We start from the raw sequence: 19,913 nt of genomic DNA on the forward strand, positions 1-19,913 counted from the left end.
AATCTAAGGTTCCTATCACATTCCCATCAGTCCCTGCCCCAGTGAGCTTACAATCTAAGGTCCCTATCTCATTCCCATCAGTCCCTGCCCCAGTGAGCTTACAATCTAAGGTGCTCATCTAACTGCTCAGTGATGTTTCTAAGCAGTTCTGCAATTTGCATTATTTATTTTTTCATTTTTAGAGGTATTTAAGTTAATATTAACTGCAAATAAAATGACTTTTGTAACAACAGCACCACCTACTGGTCAGTTCCTGTAGCTGTACAGGCAAAGAGATCTACCTTCAGAAAAAAAACAGGGAAGGGTTTTGATGTTTTCTGCTCAGAAAGGAGATTGGAAAGGGCATCTGAGGCTTCTTCCCAAGGCAGAGCAACATATAAAAACTTAAATACCTCTGAAACCGAAATACATAAATGATAAAAATTGCATGAGTACTTAGAAAAGCACTCATTTTAGAAAAAAAACTGGCACATCGTTACCACTGAAATAAGGTTTATTGCTTGTTGCAGCACATGTATGTGATAAATATGAAATGATCCCAGATATAAATGGGCTCGGAGAAGCTTGTTCCGCAAAACAAAATAAAATTGTGGTGAAGCTGAAATGTTTAATTATGCTCTTTGATAAAGAGAAATAGTGAATGTAGGAACCGAGAGAGGATCCTCTGGGGGCTGAGCGGATAGACCAATGGGAAGGAATAGGAAAGGCGGTATCCGAGCCTTGCACAGAATCCTTTCATTGATTTGCATGTAACCGAGGGGTCAGGGGATATTGATTCGTCTAATAAAACAACAAATAATGACTGATAATCACCACTGGAGAGAGGGAGGCTTTGAAGGGAATGTAAAGAAAGTCATTAAAGGATTTCGATAAATGTTGTAATTAGGGATAAAATGTAATGCGTGGACTAAATGTAACGAGATGATGGAATCATAAATTCCTTTTATACCTGGTTTAGGAGAATCAGAGTCAACAGTCTGGGATCATGGATCAAGCTTTCCAAACTGAGGGTCATATGGGTACCCAGACATGCCCATTAATGGCACGGGGGGTAGAGGGGGCACCTATGGTTACAGGGCGGAGCTTCATTGCACTGAAAAGCACGGCAATCTGTGCACTGCAATGCTCTGTAAATATTTATACATTTATATATAATATCTATGGCCCAGTGACCATGGAAGACAATGCCATTAGCAGGGCACACAGCTGCTTTAGTATCTTCCCACATTTTTATTAGCGTATTTGTGTGCAAGTGACAAATGTAGTTCATAAGGCACAAGGAACCTGTGTCAGATCAATAGGCTGCCGGGCTCGCTAGATCAGGACACACCAGCGCCAGTCTCGTGTCTCCCCCTGCTCTGAATTACAGGAGGCAGAATCTGCATCGGCTTCCCAAAGATCCAAATCTGAAAAACACAAACTTAGACTTTTGTTTTCCAATAATCAATATACTGAGGGCAATTCTGTTTATTTCTATACCAGGGATGTCCAACCCAATGGCCCTCTGGCTGCTGTTGTACTACAACTCCCACAATTCCACATTACCAGGTTCTGTGTCTTAGTACTGTACGGCCGCCCTTACTATAAAGTGCTCCAAGCAAGCCCTTAGAAGCTGAAAGACTCAGTTGCCTATGAATAAGAATGAGAGCAGAGCACACACTTATGTTAGAGAGCTATTCAGGAATCAATATTTCTGCTGCTGAAACCTGCAGAACATCAGTTCACGTCACAGCCCCAATCCCTTGCTGAGCTGCTTACAAAATTTATGGAGAGGAAAGGAAAAGATGCTAAACTGGGAGAAAAGGGGTAGAGAAACAAGAAGATACCCACAGAAAGGCAAGGGGTATATCAGAAGAGAAAAGAGGAGGCAAGAGTAGATGGGACGGGGGGGGGGATGTAGGAGGGGGCAGCCAAAGGGAAAGGAGAAAAAGGGGAAATATTGGGAAAAAACTTAAATATGCACAATATGGCCAAAAGTATCTGGACACTCTGTCTAATATAACATCCTCGGTTGGAAAAGTTCTCGCCTCTTTGTCAGCACAAGAACTATTTGAAGGGACCTTGGAGCTAGGTAATCAGGCAAACAAATTTAACATCACCATTTGCCATTCCAAGCATCTCCTGGGGTGGTGTAAAGGGCACGGCGGCCATTGGACTCAACCTCTGGTGCTTTAAATGCCTATCTGGAAGACTATCAGGGAAAATGCCTGGAGAACACTATCTGCCAGAGCGCATAACACAGGCTATAGACTATAATTGTGAGTGTTTACATTTGGGAACATTATGTGCTCCTACTTTGTGGAACAGTTTGCGGGGGAAGCTTTGCTTTTTTAAGCACAATAATGCACAAGCACAATAATGGGAACCTTCCCAGAGGAATAAGGGCAGTTATATCAGCAAAGGGAGGGGCAAATCCATATTAATCACCTTGCTTTGGGAATGAGAATGATGTTGGATAGACAGGGGTCCAGATCATTTTGTCTATATACTGTAGTGTACTTGAGTGTCCTCCTTAGAAAATTCATATCTTCTAAGTTTTAATGTAAATGTAAATATATGGGGCCAAATCAAAACATTGTCCACCAGTATTTGATGCAAATAGTGACCTCTGCTCACCTTCCTCTTCCTCGGATTCTGTGTCTGGAGCTGGTTCCAGGAAACCTGAGCAGAACTGAAACTGCAAAGCTTTTCTGTAACAAAGTACACAACACTGAGAGATCAGCAGGCTGCATGACAACACACACACACAAATATGGACCCAGTCTGGTCTGACTCTGGAACTGATTGCCCTGCACTAGGCCCACACTGCACATTTCAGCCACATTTTACCATTATTATCAAGCACTAAACACCTAAATGTAAAGAATGATCCCCATATATATATATATATATATATATATATAAATTGCAGTATGAAACAGTACCCTAACTGTAATCATAGAAATACACTACATTTGCCCCATTTTCATTCAGTAAAGGTGCAGTGCCCACAAATGATCCCTTCAAAAGAGGGAATATCACACTTTTCTAACTCACTCGTCTTGCAGCTTGGTCCCCTTTGGGCATTCCTCCCACAGCAATAACTCCCGTCCCCCTGTCACCCAACAGGAGCGACCATTTAGTCTTTTGGAAGCATAAAGACACATGATGCGGGGAAGATCTGGATGTGAGAGCGTGCCCAGGTACCTTCCCGTGTCTCCATTACGAACTTCGAACAGCCAGGGCAGGAAAAAAGAAAACAAGAAATGTTGGCAAACAGGTAAAAATTAGAAATGATTTGATATATATGAAAAAAGATTGTTTCTCTTTTTAAATTCAGTGTGACTGGTCGGTTTGAGGTGCTATAAAGGTGTCTGACAGCAGTGCATGATTGATCAGTGTGAGGTGCTATATAGGTGTCTGACAGCAGTGCATGATTGATCAGTGTAAGGTGCTATATAGGTGTCTGACAGCAGTGCATGATTGATCAGTGTAAGGTGCTATATAGGTGTCTGACAGCAGTGCATGATTGATCAGTGTAAGGTGCTATATAGGTGTCTGACAGCAGTGCATGATTGATCAGTGTGAGGTGCTATATAGGTGTCTGACAGCAGTGCATGATTGATCAGTGTAAGGTGCTATATAGGTGTCTGACAGCAGTGCATGATTGATCAGTGTAAGGTGCTATATAGGTGTCTGACAGCAGTGCATGATTGATCAGTGTAAGGTGCTATATAGGTGTCTGACAGCAGTGCATGATTGATCAGTGTAAGGTGCTATATAGGTGTCTGACAGCAGTGCATGATTGATCAGTGTAAGGTGCTATATAGGTGATCAGTGTGCAGTTTTTTTATACAGCACCTACCATTAAGGTATCCGTATCCGTGGTCAATATTATAACCAGAGGCGATCAGAAGATTGTCTGATGTGAGAGCGACAGAATCAACAAAACCAGAGTCGTGAAGGTGATTAGATAAACGCGTGAGACAGTCTGAGGGCAAAAAAATGGGAAATAACTCAGAATTACCTTATGGCAAACTGAGGTGAGGCCAAAGCCCATGTTGGCTTACAGCGTGTATGGAGAAGAGCAGCTTGGTGCAGCTAGAAGATACAGGAATTACAGAATTTACTAGGCAGGAAAGGCCTAGAACAGGGAAATCCACAGCCTACAGCTGATGCTCACTGTCAGCTCTCAGTGCCATTATAAACCTCATTAGGGTAATTTAATGATGAAACCCGGTACTTAATTATCTGTACTTCCTATTCTGGTTCGATCTTGTACCCCCATCTAAGAGGCTAAGAGGGGTTTCCTACTGTGCTGATTACTATGAACGAGAAAAGCAAAGTAAAGCAGTTTATGGCTGAAGAGTGCCCTCAAGTGGTAGCATTTAGCCTGGCCAAAGAGATCACAGCTTTATTACCTTGCTTTAAGGTGCATCTTTATATTATATGATCATCTAGATCATCTAGAAACCTTTGAAATTAAAAGCCTTTAAAATCAGCCTACTGGATAGCTATATAGTAAATAGTTACCACTGCTGCATGGCTGGAAGTGCCCCTTAGGATGGGGGTTGTATATGTCTCTGCTTCTGAATTAGTGATCTCCAACCAGTGGCTCGGGGGCAACATGCTACTCCCCAAACCCTTGGATGTTGCTCCCAGTGACCTCAAAGCAGGTGCTTATTTTTGAATTCCTGACTTGGAGGCAAGTTTTTGAGGCATAAAGACAGTTGTGTTGTCAAACAGAGCCTCCTGTAGGCTACCAGGCAACATAGGTACAACCATTTAGCCAATAAAAGCCTTTTTGGCACCCTTAGGAATGTTTTTATGCTTGTGTTGCTCCCCAACTCTTTTTACTTTTGAATGTGGATTTCAAAAAGGCACATAGGGGGTGATTTATCAATGGTCAAGTTTGTTTTTTGCCAAAAAAACTTGAATTCGAGTTTCTATAGAAGTCAATGGGAGTGGTCCTAGGCAAAGTCAAGCCATATCTTCAATCTGAGTTCACAAATTTTATTTGAGTTTGTTTCGAGTTAGAAACTCAAACATTTGAGTAGTCGAATTTTTTTTTATTTGCACAAATTTACCCTGGTTCCTGGTATAATGACACCTATCAAACCCGAACAGTTAAAGGCTGGAATCTCTATACCCCAACAGCCTGAGGCCTGCCTGTTTGATAGCCATTATCTAGAGAGAACAAGCCCTTACCCTGTTTCCAGTTGAACACCTTCATGGTTGCCCTACGTGTCGCTATGTACACATTGCCAGCAGCCACACAGAGGGAGGTCAGGCCTCGCAGAGAGTGCATCTGAGCGTCACTGGAGTGCAACAGACTGAGCAAACCTGAACAGGAAATCCGCCACACTTTCAGGCAGCCGTCAACTGAGCCAGAGTAAAGGAACTCAGAATGAACCTGTAAATGGGGACATTGGATGAGAAGATCACAGAAGCCATAGTCACACAATGTATCCTCGCTCATGTTACCTCTACCTGTAATTGCAATATCACTTGCTTCTCTGCTAATTGTCTGTTATGGGTATTAAAGGGGGTTGTTTACCTTTGTACAACATTCACAAATTTACATTAATAGAACAATCTTTGCCATATACATAGTTAACAACAAATGTGCAGTTGAAGAGATATTCCCCTCAGAATCATCCCTCTGCTGATCCTTCACTTCTGCATAGGCCCTATAAATGCTACAGTCGCTTTTTTACTTCCTCATATGATGTCATACATAGTACTGGAAGCAAACTTAGCTCCTATTGGCTGTGTCTTCTGTTAGTCTGGCATTGCTTCCTGTGCCTGTGACTGACAGAGTGCTGCAAATCTGACATTATTATTATTATTGTGTGTTAAATTTGTTAAATATGCCGAGTCTGTTTGCCTGTGCAATTGCAAGGGAGAAATTAACCAATGACTAATGACCATTGGTTGCACAACGGTTTACCAATGAAATGGTCCAATAGGAAAAAAGTAAGGGCAAGGCCTGGATGATGATGATGTAAGCATATAGGAAGTTCTCAGGGTATCAGGTTCAAAATAGGCCCCTCCCATCCCTTCAGAAAACTGATCAGAAAGACAGAAGAAGGACGTGTATAAAATGATTTTACGATGTCCTATTTACTTTCTTATTGAAAAATTGATTTTCTAACACGCCGATAGCATTGTTGGTGCTTCAATAAGATTTGGACATTAAAGGTAAACAACCCCTTCATTTTGAGACCTGTGCTACTTGGATATTACCTTGTAAGTTTCCCTAACATTGTCTTAAAGAAACGGTAACACCAAATGTTTTAATACCAAATTCCCCCCAAAACAGCTATAATGATAGGTGAGGCTTACTCCCCCTTTGATTTATTTTAAACTATTGGCTTGAATTTTACTTGCAAAATGTCCCATAGCAGAAAGACGAAAAGGCGAATTGAATTCCTCTGTGGCTGAACCGGAAGCTTTTCATCAGCATCTGCAGTTTCAATTCATGTTTTTATTTCTTTGGGGGTAATGTTGTGAGCATAAATTTAAACTGCAGATGCTGATAAAAATCTTAGGTGCTTTAGGTCTTCTGACTTCCAGTTCAGTCACAGAGGAATTCAAGCTGCCTGTTGCCTTTTTGCTGTGGGGCATTTTGCAAGTAAAATTCAGGCTGAACATTTAAATAAAATCCAAGGGGAAGTAAGCCTTACCTACTACTAAAGCAGTTTTTTTTTTGGGGGGGGGAATTAAGTGTTAACCTAATTTGGTGTTACTGGTCCTTTAACAATACCCTTTGCTACCTACAGGACTGGCACAGTGTCCCTGTAAGGCTAATAACTCAAGCAAACTGGAAACATTGAAATCCTGAAGTCTGCTTTGGCCATAGGAACTCTTGTACAGCGCTGCAGAATACATTGGCGCTTTATAATACCTGTAAGGCTGTCACTGCCTCATCGTGGGCTCGCTTGGAGAATACCGTCCCTTGAGTGTGAAGATCCCAAACTTCTACTTTCCCACCATCTGTAACACACAAGAATAATATCAACCAACCCTCAACTGCCATTATTAAAAGTCAGACGCTGCAGCCCCCTGGTAATTCCAATACTGCTCCTTTCCATACTCCCTCCCTGTCCCAGAATGCATTTGGAAGTCTCACCTGATCCAGATACCAAGAGCGGCGTATCAGGAATGTGCGTGAGAGAGGAGACCCCTGAGTATGTGTAGATACTGAGCACTTGGTGACCTAAAAGGAAAAGAGAAGCTCATTGGGTGAGTAAGCAGCTGCGCAACAGGGAGAAGGCAGTACAGAGAGGCAGAGGTCTGCTGAGCAGAATACTACACCTATGACTCCTAATGAATGTAGTCTTCAAAAGAACTGCCTGGTAAGATGTGATGTGATTCATTTTGCTGTGCCCTCATAACACAGTAGGTCTACCTTGTGTCCAGCCAAGCTTGCCATTTCTGCCTAAAGCTATTAAAAGGTAGTAACTCCTATTTATACTGTATATTTACAGTATAAATACCAGTTTACCCTATTGGTGTAACAACAGGACCACCAAGTGTGGCTTCAACTTCAACCAAATTTAAAACCTATAAGTGCTTCTGTCCATTGTTCCTGTTCCCTAACATGTCCATTGTGGTCTTCAATTAGCTACAGCCAAGGCCAGAAGATTGCACACCAATGGGCAAGGTCACCTGAATGGGCTGGAAAGCTTGCAGCTCTGGAAACTGAAGGCCACATGTGGTAAGCTTTGGGGGCAATGTCTGCTCTAGATACATATGAAAGACTATTCTCAAGGTAAATTAGAGTGAAATTTGAGGTGAAAAACAATCTGATGTCTTAATTATTCTTGGATATATGGCTAAATGACTGCTACACCAATGGTTTCCTATATCTGTAACCTTGTTATGAGCTAAGGGGCGCCCTGACAACAAATGCTGGGCCTCCAAGGGTGACTTAAACTGCCCATTACTTCCTTCCTTATTCCTATTTCCTACCATGTGTATTGCTCTCTCTTCCTAATACTTGTCATATCCATTATTATTTTTCTATTACATGCCAGTTCCTCTGCCTTCTTGTTTATATTACTTATCACTTCCTCTGTTCCTATTACAGGTATGGGATCCGTTATCCCATGCAAAAATAATTACAATTTTTAAAAATTATTTTCTTTTTTTCACTGTAATAATACAGCAGTACCTTGTACTTGATCCGCACTTAGATATACAGTAACTAATCCTTATTGGATGAAAAACAATCCTACTGGGTTTATTTAATGTTTAAATGATTTTTCAGTAGTGGAGATCCACATTACAGATAGACCCCTTATCCAGAAATCTCAGGTCCTGAGCATTCTGGATAACAGGTCCCATACTTGTACATGTTATTTCTTCTAAACTTTACCATTTCCTCTGTCCACTATTACCAGTACCTGAAATTTCCTACATCTGATGTTCCTGTTACATACAGTACCTCTGGTGTTAACCCCTACTACTTCCCCTACCTGCCACTTCTTCCACCCTTTGTTATCTATCACTTACTCTTCACTGCCGGCACCTACAGCTATATTGGGCACATCCAGGTCCTGTGTGCTCCCTACCTGTATTCAAGTTCCACACTTTGATGCTGCAGTCCGACGATCCACTCGAAACAAGCTCTTCATTAGGTGCTACAGAAGACGAGCCTGATAAATAGCAAAAGGATATATATATATAATCATCCAGCATCTGGAAAAGAATTAAACTGTGAATAGGCAGCTCTGGAAGCTGCAATTCCCCAAAGTTTCGCTAAAAGCACAAAATGTCGCTCCAACCTACTTAACGCTGCAGCTCCAACTTTAGAGATAAGGGTGAGACAAGTGACTCCTCCAGTATGACCACATAATGTCTTCAACTCTGATCCAGAAGAGATATCCCACACACGGACAGATGTGTCACAACTGTTGGTGAAGGAGAGAAGCGGCTCAGTGATAAACAGGGGCATGCAAGTATTAAAGGGGAACTCAACCCAAACACAACCTAAGCTTTTTAAAAAGTAAACATAATTTCAAGCAACTTTGTAATATACATCAATTAAAAAAATGCAGCCTCTTCATGATTTTTTTAAGTAATAATATGGTTTGGAACAGTTCCCTAAGCCCCGCCCCCTGTTCCCTCCCCTACTGATCTGGCTGACTAGTTTGAGACTTAAATAAAATGTGACAGCATACGTAATGTCAATAAGGAAAGGAACATTACAGTGCAATGCATTGTGGGTTATGTAGTTCCTGCATGCTGTCTGTAAGATGTGGGGAAGTTGTTACAATTTGTAACATCAGTGTTTTAGTCCCTCCTCCCCTGCAAGGATTTCAAATGATGCAGAAAGAGAAGAATTGTTTAGCAGCTGGATTTCAGCATATAAATGGTATTTATTCCTACTGTTTGAAGGAACAGATTACAGGGATAGGGATATTAGGGGTTTCTGTGTTGTGAAGGGCTCTTTAACAAAAAGAATAGTTCCCCTTCAAGAAGGATAAATGCTTAGGTATAAACTAAAATGATGAGAGGACATGGATGAAAGGTATCCAGAGTCTGAAAACCAGAATGTAACAGTGTCACAGAATCGAAAATCTTACCTTCCTGATACTATCGATGTCCCGTGTATAAGGGCACATGTCACCATATCATTGTGTCCCTTTAAAGAGCGAACATGGAACCTGGAGTTTTGCAAAGGAAAAGAATCTAGAAAAACGTAAAGATTTACTGTTAGTGGATGCAGTGCTAAGGGCAAAAAAGTGAAAATCTGTGCACAATAAAATGTCGCAGAGAGCTATCGATTCACTTTATTACCGGTGGGAAGGCATTTTGGGAAGATTATTCGCCTACAGTAGTGACTAATCTGTGGGCGACTAATCTCTCTCTGTGCCCCTGCCCTTAGCAGGGAAGATCTGTGCTTCTAAAGATGCCCCCAGTAGCCCCCCATCTTGTTTTTTTACTGATTCACTGTACAGGCTCTGGGCTGCTGTCACTTACTGACCTACAATATACAGTATACAGTATATATGCAATATAACATTCACAATACAAGGCTAATTTGCTATTAATGTAGATTCACATTACATGGCGGCATAGAAACCAATGGGTTCTGCATCACAATAGATTAATAATCCACAGGGAGCTGCTGAGGACAACTTTGAAAGACTGAATCATTGCTGCTTTAGGGCTGATAAACCTTGGGGATTATATAGTAAATAAATAAAATACAGCATTTCTAGCCATATATTGTATATTAACCGCTCTCTGTATATGCAATATAATTGTACTGACCGCTATGCCACCAAAACACTGCCAGTAAAATATATCTGTAGGCAGATTGAGGGTTATAGAATGTAATGGAAGCAGCCATGTACCAAAAAAACCATATATCTATATAGTGAACTATTTACCTTATAGACTGCTTTCTTCACAATAATGACACTAGATTTCACAATTCTACATGGAGCAAGGAAGGGGTGGAATGTAACACTCCTACATTACGTAAAGACTCCATCAAACACAGGGATTGTAATGGGCAGTTGTACCACGACACTGATGAGGACACAAGCAGAATAAGAAGGGCCGGCAGTCCTTACCTTTAACGGGTGGAGTACGTCTTGGTGATGATTTAGAAGCAGGGGGTGAGGAGAGATTGTTGGAGGGTTCTAAGGCATTGTCAGCAGGTTCAGAATGAACAGGTAAGGCCAACCTGCAAAGACAGCAGCATGATACAAACACTGGGGTTAGGGTTAACCAAGCTTCACTGACCTAAAACTCCCAGACACTCTTAGTTACTTAAAGGGGACATATTATGAGAAAAACAACACTGTGCCAATTAATTGTATATCTAAATATAGAACAACTGTGCTTTAAAAAGTACCAGCCTCACCCATTTGCCCCACTTCCTGCTGCCTCCTTTCCCAGGCTGTGCAGGGGGGCCGGTGGCACTCAGCACACTGCACTGTAGGATAGGAACCAATTAGCAGCTAGGCTGACCTGATAGGGAACTGAAGCCTGTCTGTTTGTGTGACTGGGCTGTGATTGGCTCTCCCCCATCCAACTGTGCTTCTGGCAGGGACTGTTAGTACACCCCCCATCCTTTCATTTGAAACCCAGACAGGGACCTGAGAGGATCTATAGGGAGCTCCAATAAAGGGGCCACTTTTGCAGATAGTTTTAATTTTTAGCCCAAAGTGAAACCAGCACCGGATATTATTCATAACTGCCCACAGGCAATCCTGGGGTAATCCTGGGAGTTGTAGTTACAGAAGCAGCATCATTGTCCAGTTTGCATCATTACTATTATGCATTAAAGGCAAACAAAGCATTATCATCCTGCAGACCTATCAGGGGCCTCGGTACGTGCTTTCTCTTTCTTGGAATCCAAAGTCACACCCTTAGCCAGCAGTTCCTCTAGTTCACAGCGAAGGTCTAATTTCCGGGAAACCTGAATATCAAGGGAAACAGAAATTAAATCAAACTCTTGTGGTTCCCAACTTTTTTCTCCAAGCTCCCACAGATTTACCATGGTCAGTAGCCCCCAGGCCTCACCCATCTGAAACTACAGTAAAAACATAAAATGCATGGTTTCTGCTGTCTGACCTTATCTCTCTCGCTTGCTGTTAGTTCCCTCGGAAGGTGCTCGAGGGTCTCGATTTGTCTCAGCTTTTTACGGATCTTTCGCAGCAGAACGGCATCCATTACGGAACCTGTACGGAACACCGCATGTGAGAAGAGATGCTGCAACAGAATGGTATAAAGATGGGTGACTTTCATGCAGCTTTATTACTCCAAATCTGGCCTGAAGTGTTAATCTATGAAATGACTTAGGGTAGCAAGGGCCTGTACCAACTACTATAATCACAGCCACTTGGGGGACTGTTGGGTGAGGTTGTGAGGTTACCAGGGACTACTGGCGCATTCCTTTATATCAGTGCTGTCCAACTTCTGTTGTACCGAGGGCCGGAATTTTTCCGACCTATGTGGTGGAGGGCCGATAATGGAAGCCAGTTTTGACCGCTCCCCTTTTTGAAACCGCACCCACTTGAAACCACACCCATGTTATCACATGACCATACCCATATTAATGGTTGTAGTACAGCAGAAACCTGCCATACTCTGCCTGCCCTACCCTGCCTGTGTGTGCCATACTCTGCCTTCCCTACCCTGCCTGTGTGTGCCATACTCTGCCTTCCCTATCCTGCCTGTGTGTGCCATACTCTGCCTGCCCTACCCTGCCTGTGTGCCATACTTTCACTGTGTGTGCCATTCTTGGCTGGTTTGTGCCATACTTGGCCTGTGTGTGCCATACTCTGCCTGCCCTACCCTGCCTGTGTGTGCCATACTCTGCCTTCCCTACCCTGCCTGCGTGTGCCATACTTTCACTGTGTTTGCCATTCTTGGCTGGTTTGTGCCATACTTGGCCTGTGTGTGCCATACTCTGCTTGCCCTATGATGCCTGTGTGTATGGCACACACAGGCAGCCTACAGTGACACAATGCTGGCACTGCTCCTACAGTCTGCACAATAACTATATATTAAAAAACTTTTTAATTGCAGTACCACCTCAGTTCTTTTTGTAGTGTGCAGGGATTATTTGTGGGTTTCTACTGCTCCTGAGGTGTGAACAGGGGAACAATATTGGTGATTACAGCCTGAGCCTGAGGTGTGAACACTGCAGGGGGTGAACAATGCAGAGATTAAAAGGTGTGAACAACACAGGGGATTACATATTTAAACAATACAGGGGGATTACAGCCTGAATCTGAGGTGAGAACCATGCAGGGGGGGCAGTTAATCACAGTACTGATACCATTCAAAGCTTATACAAGAGTAAGCCATCAAAGCAGCCAGACAGGTGGGGGGCCACACAGAGGGGGGTCGCGGGCCGCATGCGGCCCGCGGGCCGCCAGTTGGACAGCACTGATGTAGAGGATGCTGAGAATTGCTAGCCTGTGCGGCCCTCTCTCCCTATGCTAATGCAGAGGAAGCAGAACATTGAGGAGGCTGAGGATTGCTAGCCAGCAAGGCGACCTAGCCTGTGCGGCTCTCTCTCCCTATGCTAATGCAGAGGAAGAAAAAAATAGAGGACGCTGAGAATTGCTAACCTGTGCGGCCCTCTCTCCCTATGCTAATGCAGAGGAAGCAGAAAGTAGAGGGTGCTGAGGATTGCTAGCCGGCAAGGCTACCTAGCCTGTGCGGCCCTCTCTCCCTATGCTAGTGCAGAGGCAGCAGAAAGTAGAGGACGCTGAGGATTGCTAGCTGGCATGGCTACCTAGCCTGAGCGACCCTCTGCGGCCCTCTCTCACCCTATTCTCCTCTCCTCTCCTCTCCTCTCCTCTCCTCTCTCCCTATGCTAATGCAGAGGCAGCAGAAAGTAGAGGACGCTGAGAATTGCTAGCCTGTTCGGCCCTCTACCCTATGCTAATGCAGAGGAAGCAGAAAGTAGAGGGTGCTGAGTATTGCTAGCCGGCGCGGACCTCTCTCCCTATGCTAATGCTAATGCAGAGGCAGCAGAAAGTAGAGGATGCTGAGGATTGCTAGCCGGCAAGGCTACCTATCCTGTTTTGCCCTCTCTCTCTATGCTAATGCAGAGGCAGCAGAAAGTAGAGTATGTTGAGGATTGCTAGCTAGCCTGTGCGGCCCTCTCTCCCTATGCTATTGCAGAGGCAGCAGAACATAGAGGATGCTGAGGATTGCTAGCCAGCAAGGCGACCTAGCCTGTGCCGCCCTCTCTCCCTATGCTAATGCAGAGGAAGCAAAAAGTAGAGGACGCTGAGAATTGCTAGCCTGTGCGGCCCTCTCTCCCTATGCTAATGCAGAGGAAGCAGAAAGTAGAGGGTGCTGAGGATTGCTAGCTAGCCTGTGCGGCCCTCTCTCCCTATGCTATTGCAGAGGCAGCAGAACATAGAGGATGCTGAGGATTGCTAGCCAGCAAGGCGACCTAGCCTGTGCCGCCCTCTCTCCCTATGCTAATGCAGAGGAAGCAAAAAGTAGAGGACGCTGAGAATTGCTAGCCTGTGCGGCCCTCTCTCCCTATGCTAATGCAGAGGAAGCAAAAAGTAGAGGACGCTGAGAATTGCTAGCCTGTGCGGCCCTCTCTCCCTATGCTAATGCAGAGGAAGCAGAAAGTAGAGGGTGCTGAGAATTGCTAGCCGGCAAGGCTACCTAGCCTGTGTGGGCCTCTCTGGCCCTCTCTCTCTATGCTAATGCAGAGGCAGTAGAAAGTAGAGGATGCTGAGGATTTCTAGCTGGCAAGGCTAGCTAGCCTGTGCAGCCCTCTCTCCTTATGCTAATGCAGAGGCAGCAGAAAGTACAGGACACTGAGGATTGCTAGCTGGCAATGCTATCTAGCCTGAGTGACCCTCTGTGGCCCTCTCTCTCCCTATGCTCTCATCATCTCATTCTCCTCATCTCTCATCTCTCATCTCTCATCTCTCATCTCTCATCTCTCATCTCTCATCTCATATCTCTCATCTCTCATCTCTCATCTCTCATCTCTCATCCTATGCTAATGCAGAGGCAGCAGAAAGTAGAGGACGCTGAGAATTGCTAGCCTGTGCGGCCCTCTCTCCCTATGCTAATGCAGAGGAAGCAGAAAGTAGAGGATGCTGAGGATTGCTAGCCAGCAAGGCGACCTAGCCTGTGTGGCCCTCTCTCCCTATGCTATTGCAGAGGAAGCAAAATGTAGAGCAGTGCTGTCCAACTTCTGTTGTACCGAGGGCCGGAATTTTTCCGACCTATGTGGTGGAGGGCCGATAATGGAAGCCAGTTTTGACCGCTCCCCTTTTTGAAACCGCACCCACTTGAAACCACACCCATGTTATCACATGACCATACCCATATTAATGGTTGTAGTACAGCAGAAACCTGCCATACTCTGCCTGCCCTACCCTGCCTGTGTGTGCCATACTCTGCCTTCCCTACCCTGCCTGTGTGTGCCATACTCTGCCTTCCCTATCCTGCCTGTGTGTGCCATACTCTGCCTGCCCTACCCTGCCTGTGTGCCATACTTTCACTGTGTGTGCCATTCTTGGCTGGTTTGTGCCATACTTGGCCTGTGTGTGCCATACTCTGCCTGCCCTACCCTGCCTGTGTGTGCCATACTCTGCCTTCCCTACCCTGCCTGCGTGTGCCATACTTTCACTGTGTTTGCCATTCTTGGCTGGTTTGTGCCATACTTGGCCTGTGTGTGCCATACTCTGCTTGCCCTATGATGCCTGTGTGTATGGCACACACAGGCAGCCTACAGTGACACAATGCTGGCACTGCTCCTACAGTCTGCACAATAACTATATATTAAAAAACTTTTTAATTGCAGTACCACCTCAGTTCTTTTTGTAGTGTGCAGGGATTATTTGTGGGTTTCTACTGCTCCTGAGGTGTGAACAGGGGAACAATATTGGTGATTACAGCCTGAGCCTGAGGTGTGAACACTGCAGGGGGTGAACAATGCAGAGATTAAAAGGTGTGAACAACACAGGGGATTACATATTTAAACAATACAGGGGGATTACAGCCTGAATCTGAGGTGAGAACCATGCAGGGGGGGCAGTTAATCACAGTACTGATACCATTCAAAGCTTATACAAGAGTAAGCCATCAAAGCAGCCAGACAGGTGGGGGGCCACACAGAGGGGGGTCGCGGGCCGCATGCGGCCCGCGGGCCGCCAGTTGGACAGCACTGCTTTATATGATAGCACTGGCCTATTGCTGGGAGAATGCCTGAGACTTGGTGCTTATTGCCAGCCTAGGGTGGGAGCTGATACAAGAGAAGCAATGAATGAGGGATCTGAGGGTATGGCCCAGCTAATGGAACATCTACAGTGAAAGGCTATACTGATTATATAAGCCTGACTTCTTCTTGGGCCTTTATTTTCTGAGTGCCTGTGATATATTTGTGATATTCTGAATATCTGCATATTGGCATCTCTCTAAAGTATAGCACTTGTGTAATATCATACTGAGCATCTCTATAGCACAGCAAATGTGTTTATTCTTTATCAGCAGATCTCTCTGTATTACAGCACACTGTATATTATTATACTGGGGGTCTCTATACACAAAGAACATTGCACACTGTATATTATTATACTGGGGGTCTCTATACACAAAGAACATTGCACACTGTATATTATTATACTGGGGGTCTCCATATCGCAGAACATTGCACACTGTATATTATTATACTGGGGGTCTCTATACACAAAGAACATTGCACACTGTATATTATTATACTGGGGGTCTCCATATCGCAGAACATTGCACACTGTATATTATTATACTGGGGGTCTCCATATCGCAGAACATTGCACACTGTATATTATTATACTGGGGGTCTCTATACACAAAGAACATTGCACACTGTATATTATTATACTGGGGGTCTCTATACACAAAGAACATTGCACACTGTATATTATTATACTGGGGGTCTCTATACACAAAGAACATTGCACACTGTATATTATTATACTGGGGGTCTCTATACACAAAGAACATTGCACACTGTATATTATTATACTGGGGGTCTCCATATCGCAGAACATTGCACACTGTATATTATTATACTGGGGGTCTCTATACACAAAGAACATTGCACACTGTATATTATTATACTGGGGGTCTCCATATCGCAGAACATTGCACACTGTATATTATTATACTGGGGGTCTCCATATCGCAGAACATTGCACACTGTATATTATTATACTGGGGGTCTCTATACACAAAGAACATTGCACACTGTATATTATTATACTGGGGGTCTCTATACACAAAGAACATTGCACACTGTATATTATTATACTGGGGGTCTCCATATCGCAGAACATTGCACACTGTATATTATTATACTGGGGGTCTCTATACACAAAGAACATTGCACACTGTATATTATTATACTGGGGGTCTCCATATCGCAGAACATTGCACACTGTATATTATTATACTGGGGGTCTCCATACCGCAGAACATTGCACACTGTATATTATTATACTGGGGGTCTCCATACCGCAGAACATTGCACACTGTATATTATTATACTGGGGGTCTCCATACCGCAGAACATTGCACACTGTATATTATTATACCGGGGGTCTCCATACCGCAGCACACTGTATATAATCATATTAGCAGAGGGTCTCTATACCACAGCAAACAGCACACTGAATATAATAATATTGGGGGGGGGGGGTTGTTCTCTATACCACAGCACACTGCACACTGTATAATAATGATAATACAATAAATATATATATACATACGGGGTACCTGCCTACCTGTCTTCACAACTTTGTGCCTCCTGTCAGCTAGTCAGGCTTCAGCCCATCCCGGGAGAGTGAATGAGAGGGAGGCACAGGGCTGAGAGCACAGATTTGCAGGAGAGAGAGGGAGGGAGGGACAGAGAGAAGGAAAGCAAAATGATTGGTTGAGAGAACAGAGAGGAGGGAACAGAGGAAGCCGAACACTATTGGTGGGGAGACGGAGAGGAGGGAGGAGAAAGAAGTAAAGAGAAATGATTTGCTGGGAGGATAGAGAGGAGGGTGCAAAGTGGAAAGGAATGAATATGATTGGTTGAAGGGGATAGGAAGCAACCTATTACAGACTAGTAGAATTTAATACAAAATCCATGAAAGACAGTGTGGCGTGACGTGTCTGAAAACTCACTATTCTGTCACTTAGTTACTGTCTGTCAGAAAAGAATATATGTTCCCCTAAAAACCACTGTTCAGTATAGGAAATTGTAATTTTAAGCGACAGAATGCTATAACTTTACATTTTTACTGATATTAATGTTAATGTAAATATAATGTCTATCTATCCCTTGCTGTTCTGCTGGTTCTGACTTCTGAAACAAGGTAGTGGCAATAAAATAATAGTGTAGCTGAAGCAGAACCGGCAGGCCTCTGAAGATTGGTTTTGACCAATAACATTAAATGGGAATAAAATGAAAAGTTAAGGAAAGCCCCATCTTGGATAGCTGCATGGAATCTCCAGGAAAACTGGGAACATGGGGGCTCCCAGCCCAGGGGTAAAGTACACCAGCCCTGCATAGGGTTCCTGTGGGCTGAGGGGGCTCTGGGGAAGCCACATTGTTTAGACTGTAAGCTCTACGGGGCAGGCACCTCCTTCCTACTGTGTCTCATACCCCATGGCACTTATTCCCTGTGCATTTATGTGTATTTATTGTATTTATTATATCACTTATCTTCCCTGTGTGTAATTTTGTATTCTGTAAGACTGTACAGCGCTGCGTACCGTTGTGGCGCTTTATAAATAAAGTTATACATACATACATTATCTGGACAGGGGTCTAAACACTAATGCAGCACAGGGCCCAATGCTCTATTTAGGGTTGCCATGCTTGCTGGAGAAAAAAATCCAACCTTTCTATGTTTTATTAGTATTTTCCCCTGAACAGTTCTGTGATAATATATTTACTATCAATTTTCCTCTCATTCTAGTATGTGTTTGTGCCAGATAATGTGCCCCTACTCCCATTTATAAGGATAATCGGAACTCTGAACTTTTAAAAAATTACAATAAGGGTTACATTGCTCTTTATATAAAATTCTGGACCTGTTACAATACAAGGCAATGCAAGGTTGGACTGGGGGGTGCAGGGCCCCAAGGTGCCTCCTCTGACCGCATCCCCCACAGGGGCCCCCGCCATGCACCCCTAAACCCTTTTTCCCCCGCAGGGGCCCCTGTCCAACGTCCTCCCCTGACCACATATGTGAAACGCGTCAGGGAACGACATCAGAGGCCAGAGGAAGCAGCAATAGAGTCGGGTCTGGGCCACTGGGGCCCGCCACAGGTCCGGTTCCCACCGGGTATTTTCCCAGTGTCCTAGTGGCCCAGTCCGACCCTGAGGCAATAGCAGGGTAAGACAATTTGCAATTGGTTTTAATGATTTGATGTTTTGCACTTCCCCAGATTGGAATTTCAATGGTTATTGAATTTCAATGGCCCCACTTATCCTAGGAAATAGGCAGTGGTCTTGAAGGAGACACAACCAGTGAAAAGTAACCATAAAATATAGCCTCACAGAGAAACCATTTTATGGTTGCCAGGGTCAGTGACCCCCAACAACCAGAATGCATTTTAAACTGTAGGCTGGAAACAGGCAGAACAGAAAGGAATAGCTTCCTATTGCATGTGAGCTCTAGTGTTACAGAAAGAAATTAACGTACAGGGAAGCCATTCAGGTTTTCTGTATTTCCTTATCTTTGGCTGATTACTCACTGCAGATATTTGGGCAATATTTCACATGGTATAAGCTAAACAGAGGTACATGATATCTAGATATGAGGTATATTATTAAACAGCTTGGCAAAGGCATCACTTGCCTTTTTTTCTGTCATATAGTATAGCTGAATCAGTGAAGGCAAAGAAAACCTATATATATATATATGCAAAGCACCTTGTATAAACTATAAATCACAGGTCCTGCCCACTTACCCATCACAATGTGTTCCATGGTATAACTTCACTAGTGAAGGCAGAATATAGGTATGGGATCTGTTATCTGAAACCCGTTAGCCAAAAAGCTTCAAATTATTAAAAAAAAAACCTTCTTTCAGAGTCAATTTTAAGCCAATACAGTATTTTAATGATTTTGTTTTTATCAGTAGTAATAACTCAGTAAATTTTACTTGATGGTAACTAAGCCACATGAATCCATATTGATGACAAAACAATCCTATTGGTTTTATTTTATGTTTAAATGCTTGTAAGCAGCCTTAAAGGAGAAGGAAAGGCTAGTAAAGAGTTAATCCCAAGCTGCAGGCATACCTTCAGTTGTATCAATAGTGCCCTTAAGTCTCCCCCATATTTCTCCCGTTCAGAAGATCTGACGCCAAACAGTTAGAAAAAACACTGAGCTGGGTAGAGAAGATTCCCATAATGCCTCGCTCCTGCCCAGACTTGGCGACTTGGGACTG

General features: G+C 43.7%; 1 protein-coding gene across 3 annotated transcripts; it reads right to left on the reverse strand.

Annotated features, from left to right (window-relative positions):
* Positions 1-475: 475 nt before the first annotated feature.
* LOC733932 (novel protein containing four WD domain, G-beta repeats) lies at positions 476-17,381 on the reverse strand. 3 transcript variants are annotated; one of them, XM_012966702.3, is made up of 14 exons: positions 17,250-17,381; positions 11,572-11,709; positions 11,313-11,416; positions 10,566-10,678; positions 9,570-9,675; positions 8,773-8,894; positions 8,556-8,639; positions 7,112-7,198; positions 6,887-6,975; positions 5,188-5,392; positions 3,845-3,970; positions 3,037-3,208; positions 2,617-2,690; positions 476-1,406 (listed from the first exon to the last, which is right to left on the reverse strand). In XM_012966702.3, exons 2-14 carry the CDS (start codon positions 11,668-11,670, stop codon positions 1,315-1,317), a joined length of 1,473 nt encoding a protein of 490 aa, XP_012822156.2. In that variant the 5' UTR covers positions 11,671-11,709; positions 17,250-17,381; the 3' UTR covers positions 476-1,314.
* Between the last annotated feature and the right edge of the window lie 2,532 nt (positions 17,382-19,913).

The sequence above is a fragment of the Xenopus tropicalis genome, chromosome 7, assembly GCF_000004195.4.
Source record: "Xenopus tropicalis strain Nigerian chromosome 7, UCB_Xtro_10.0, whole genome shotgun sequence".
NCBI classification, from domain to species: Eukaryota; Metazoa; Chordata; class Amphibia; order Anura; family Pipidae; genus Xenopus; species Xenopus tropicalis.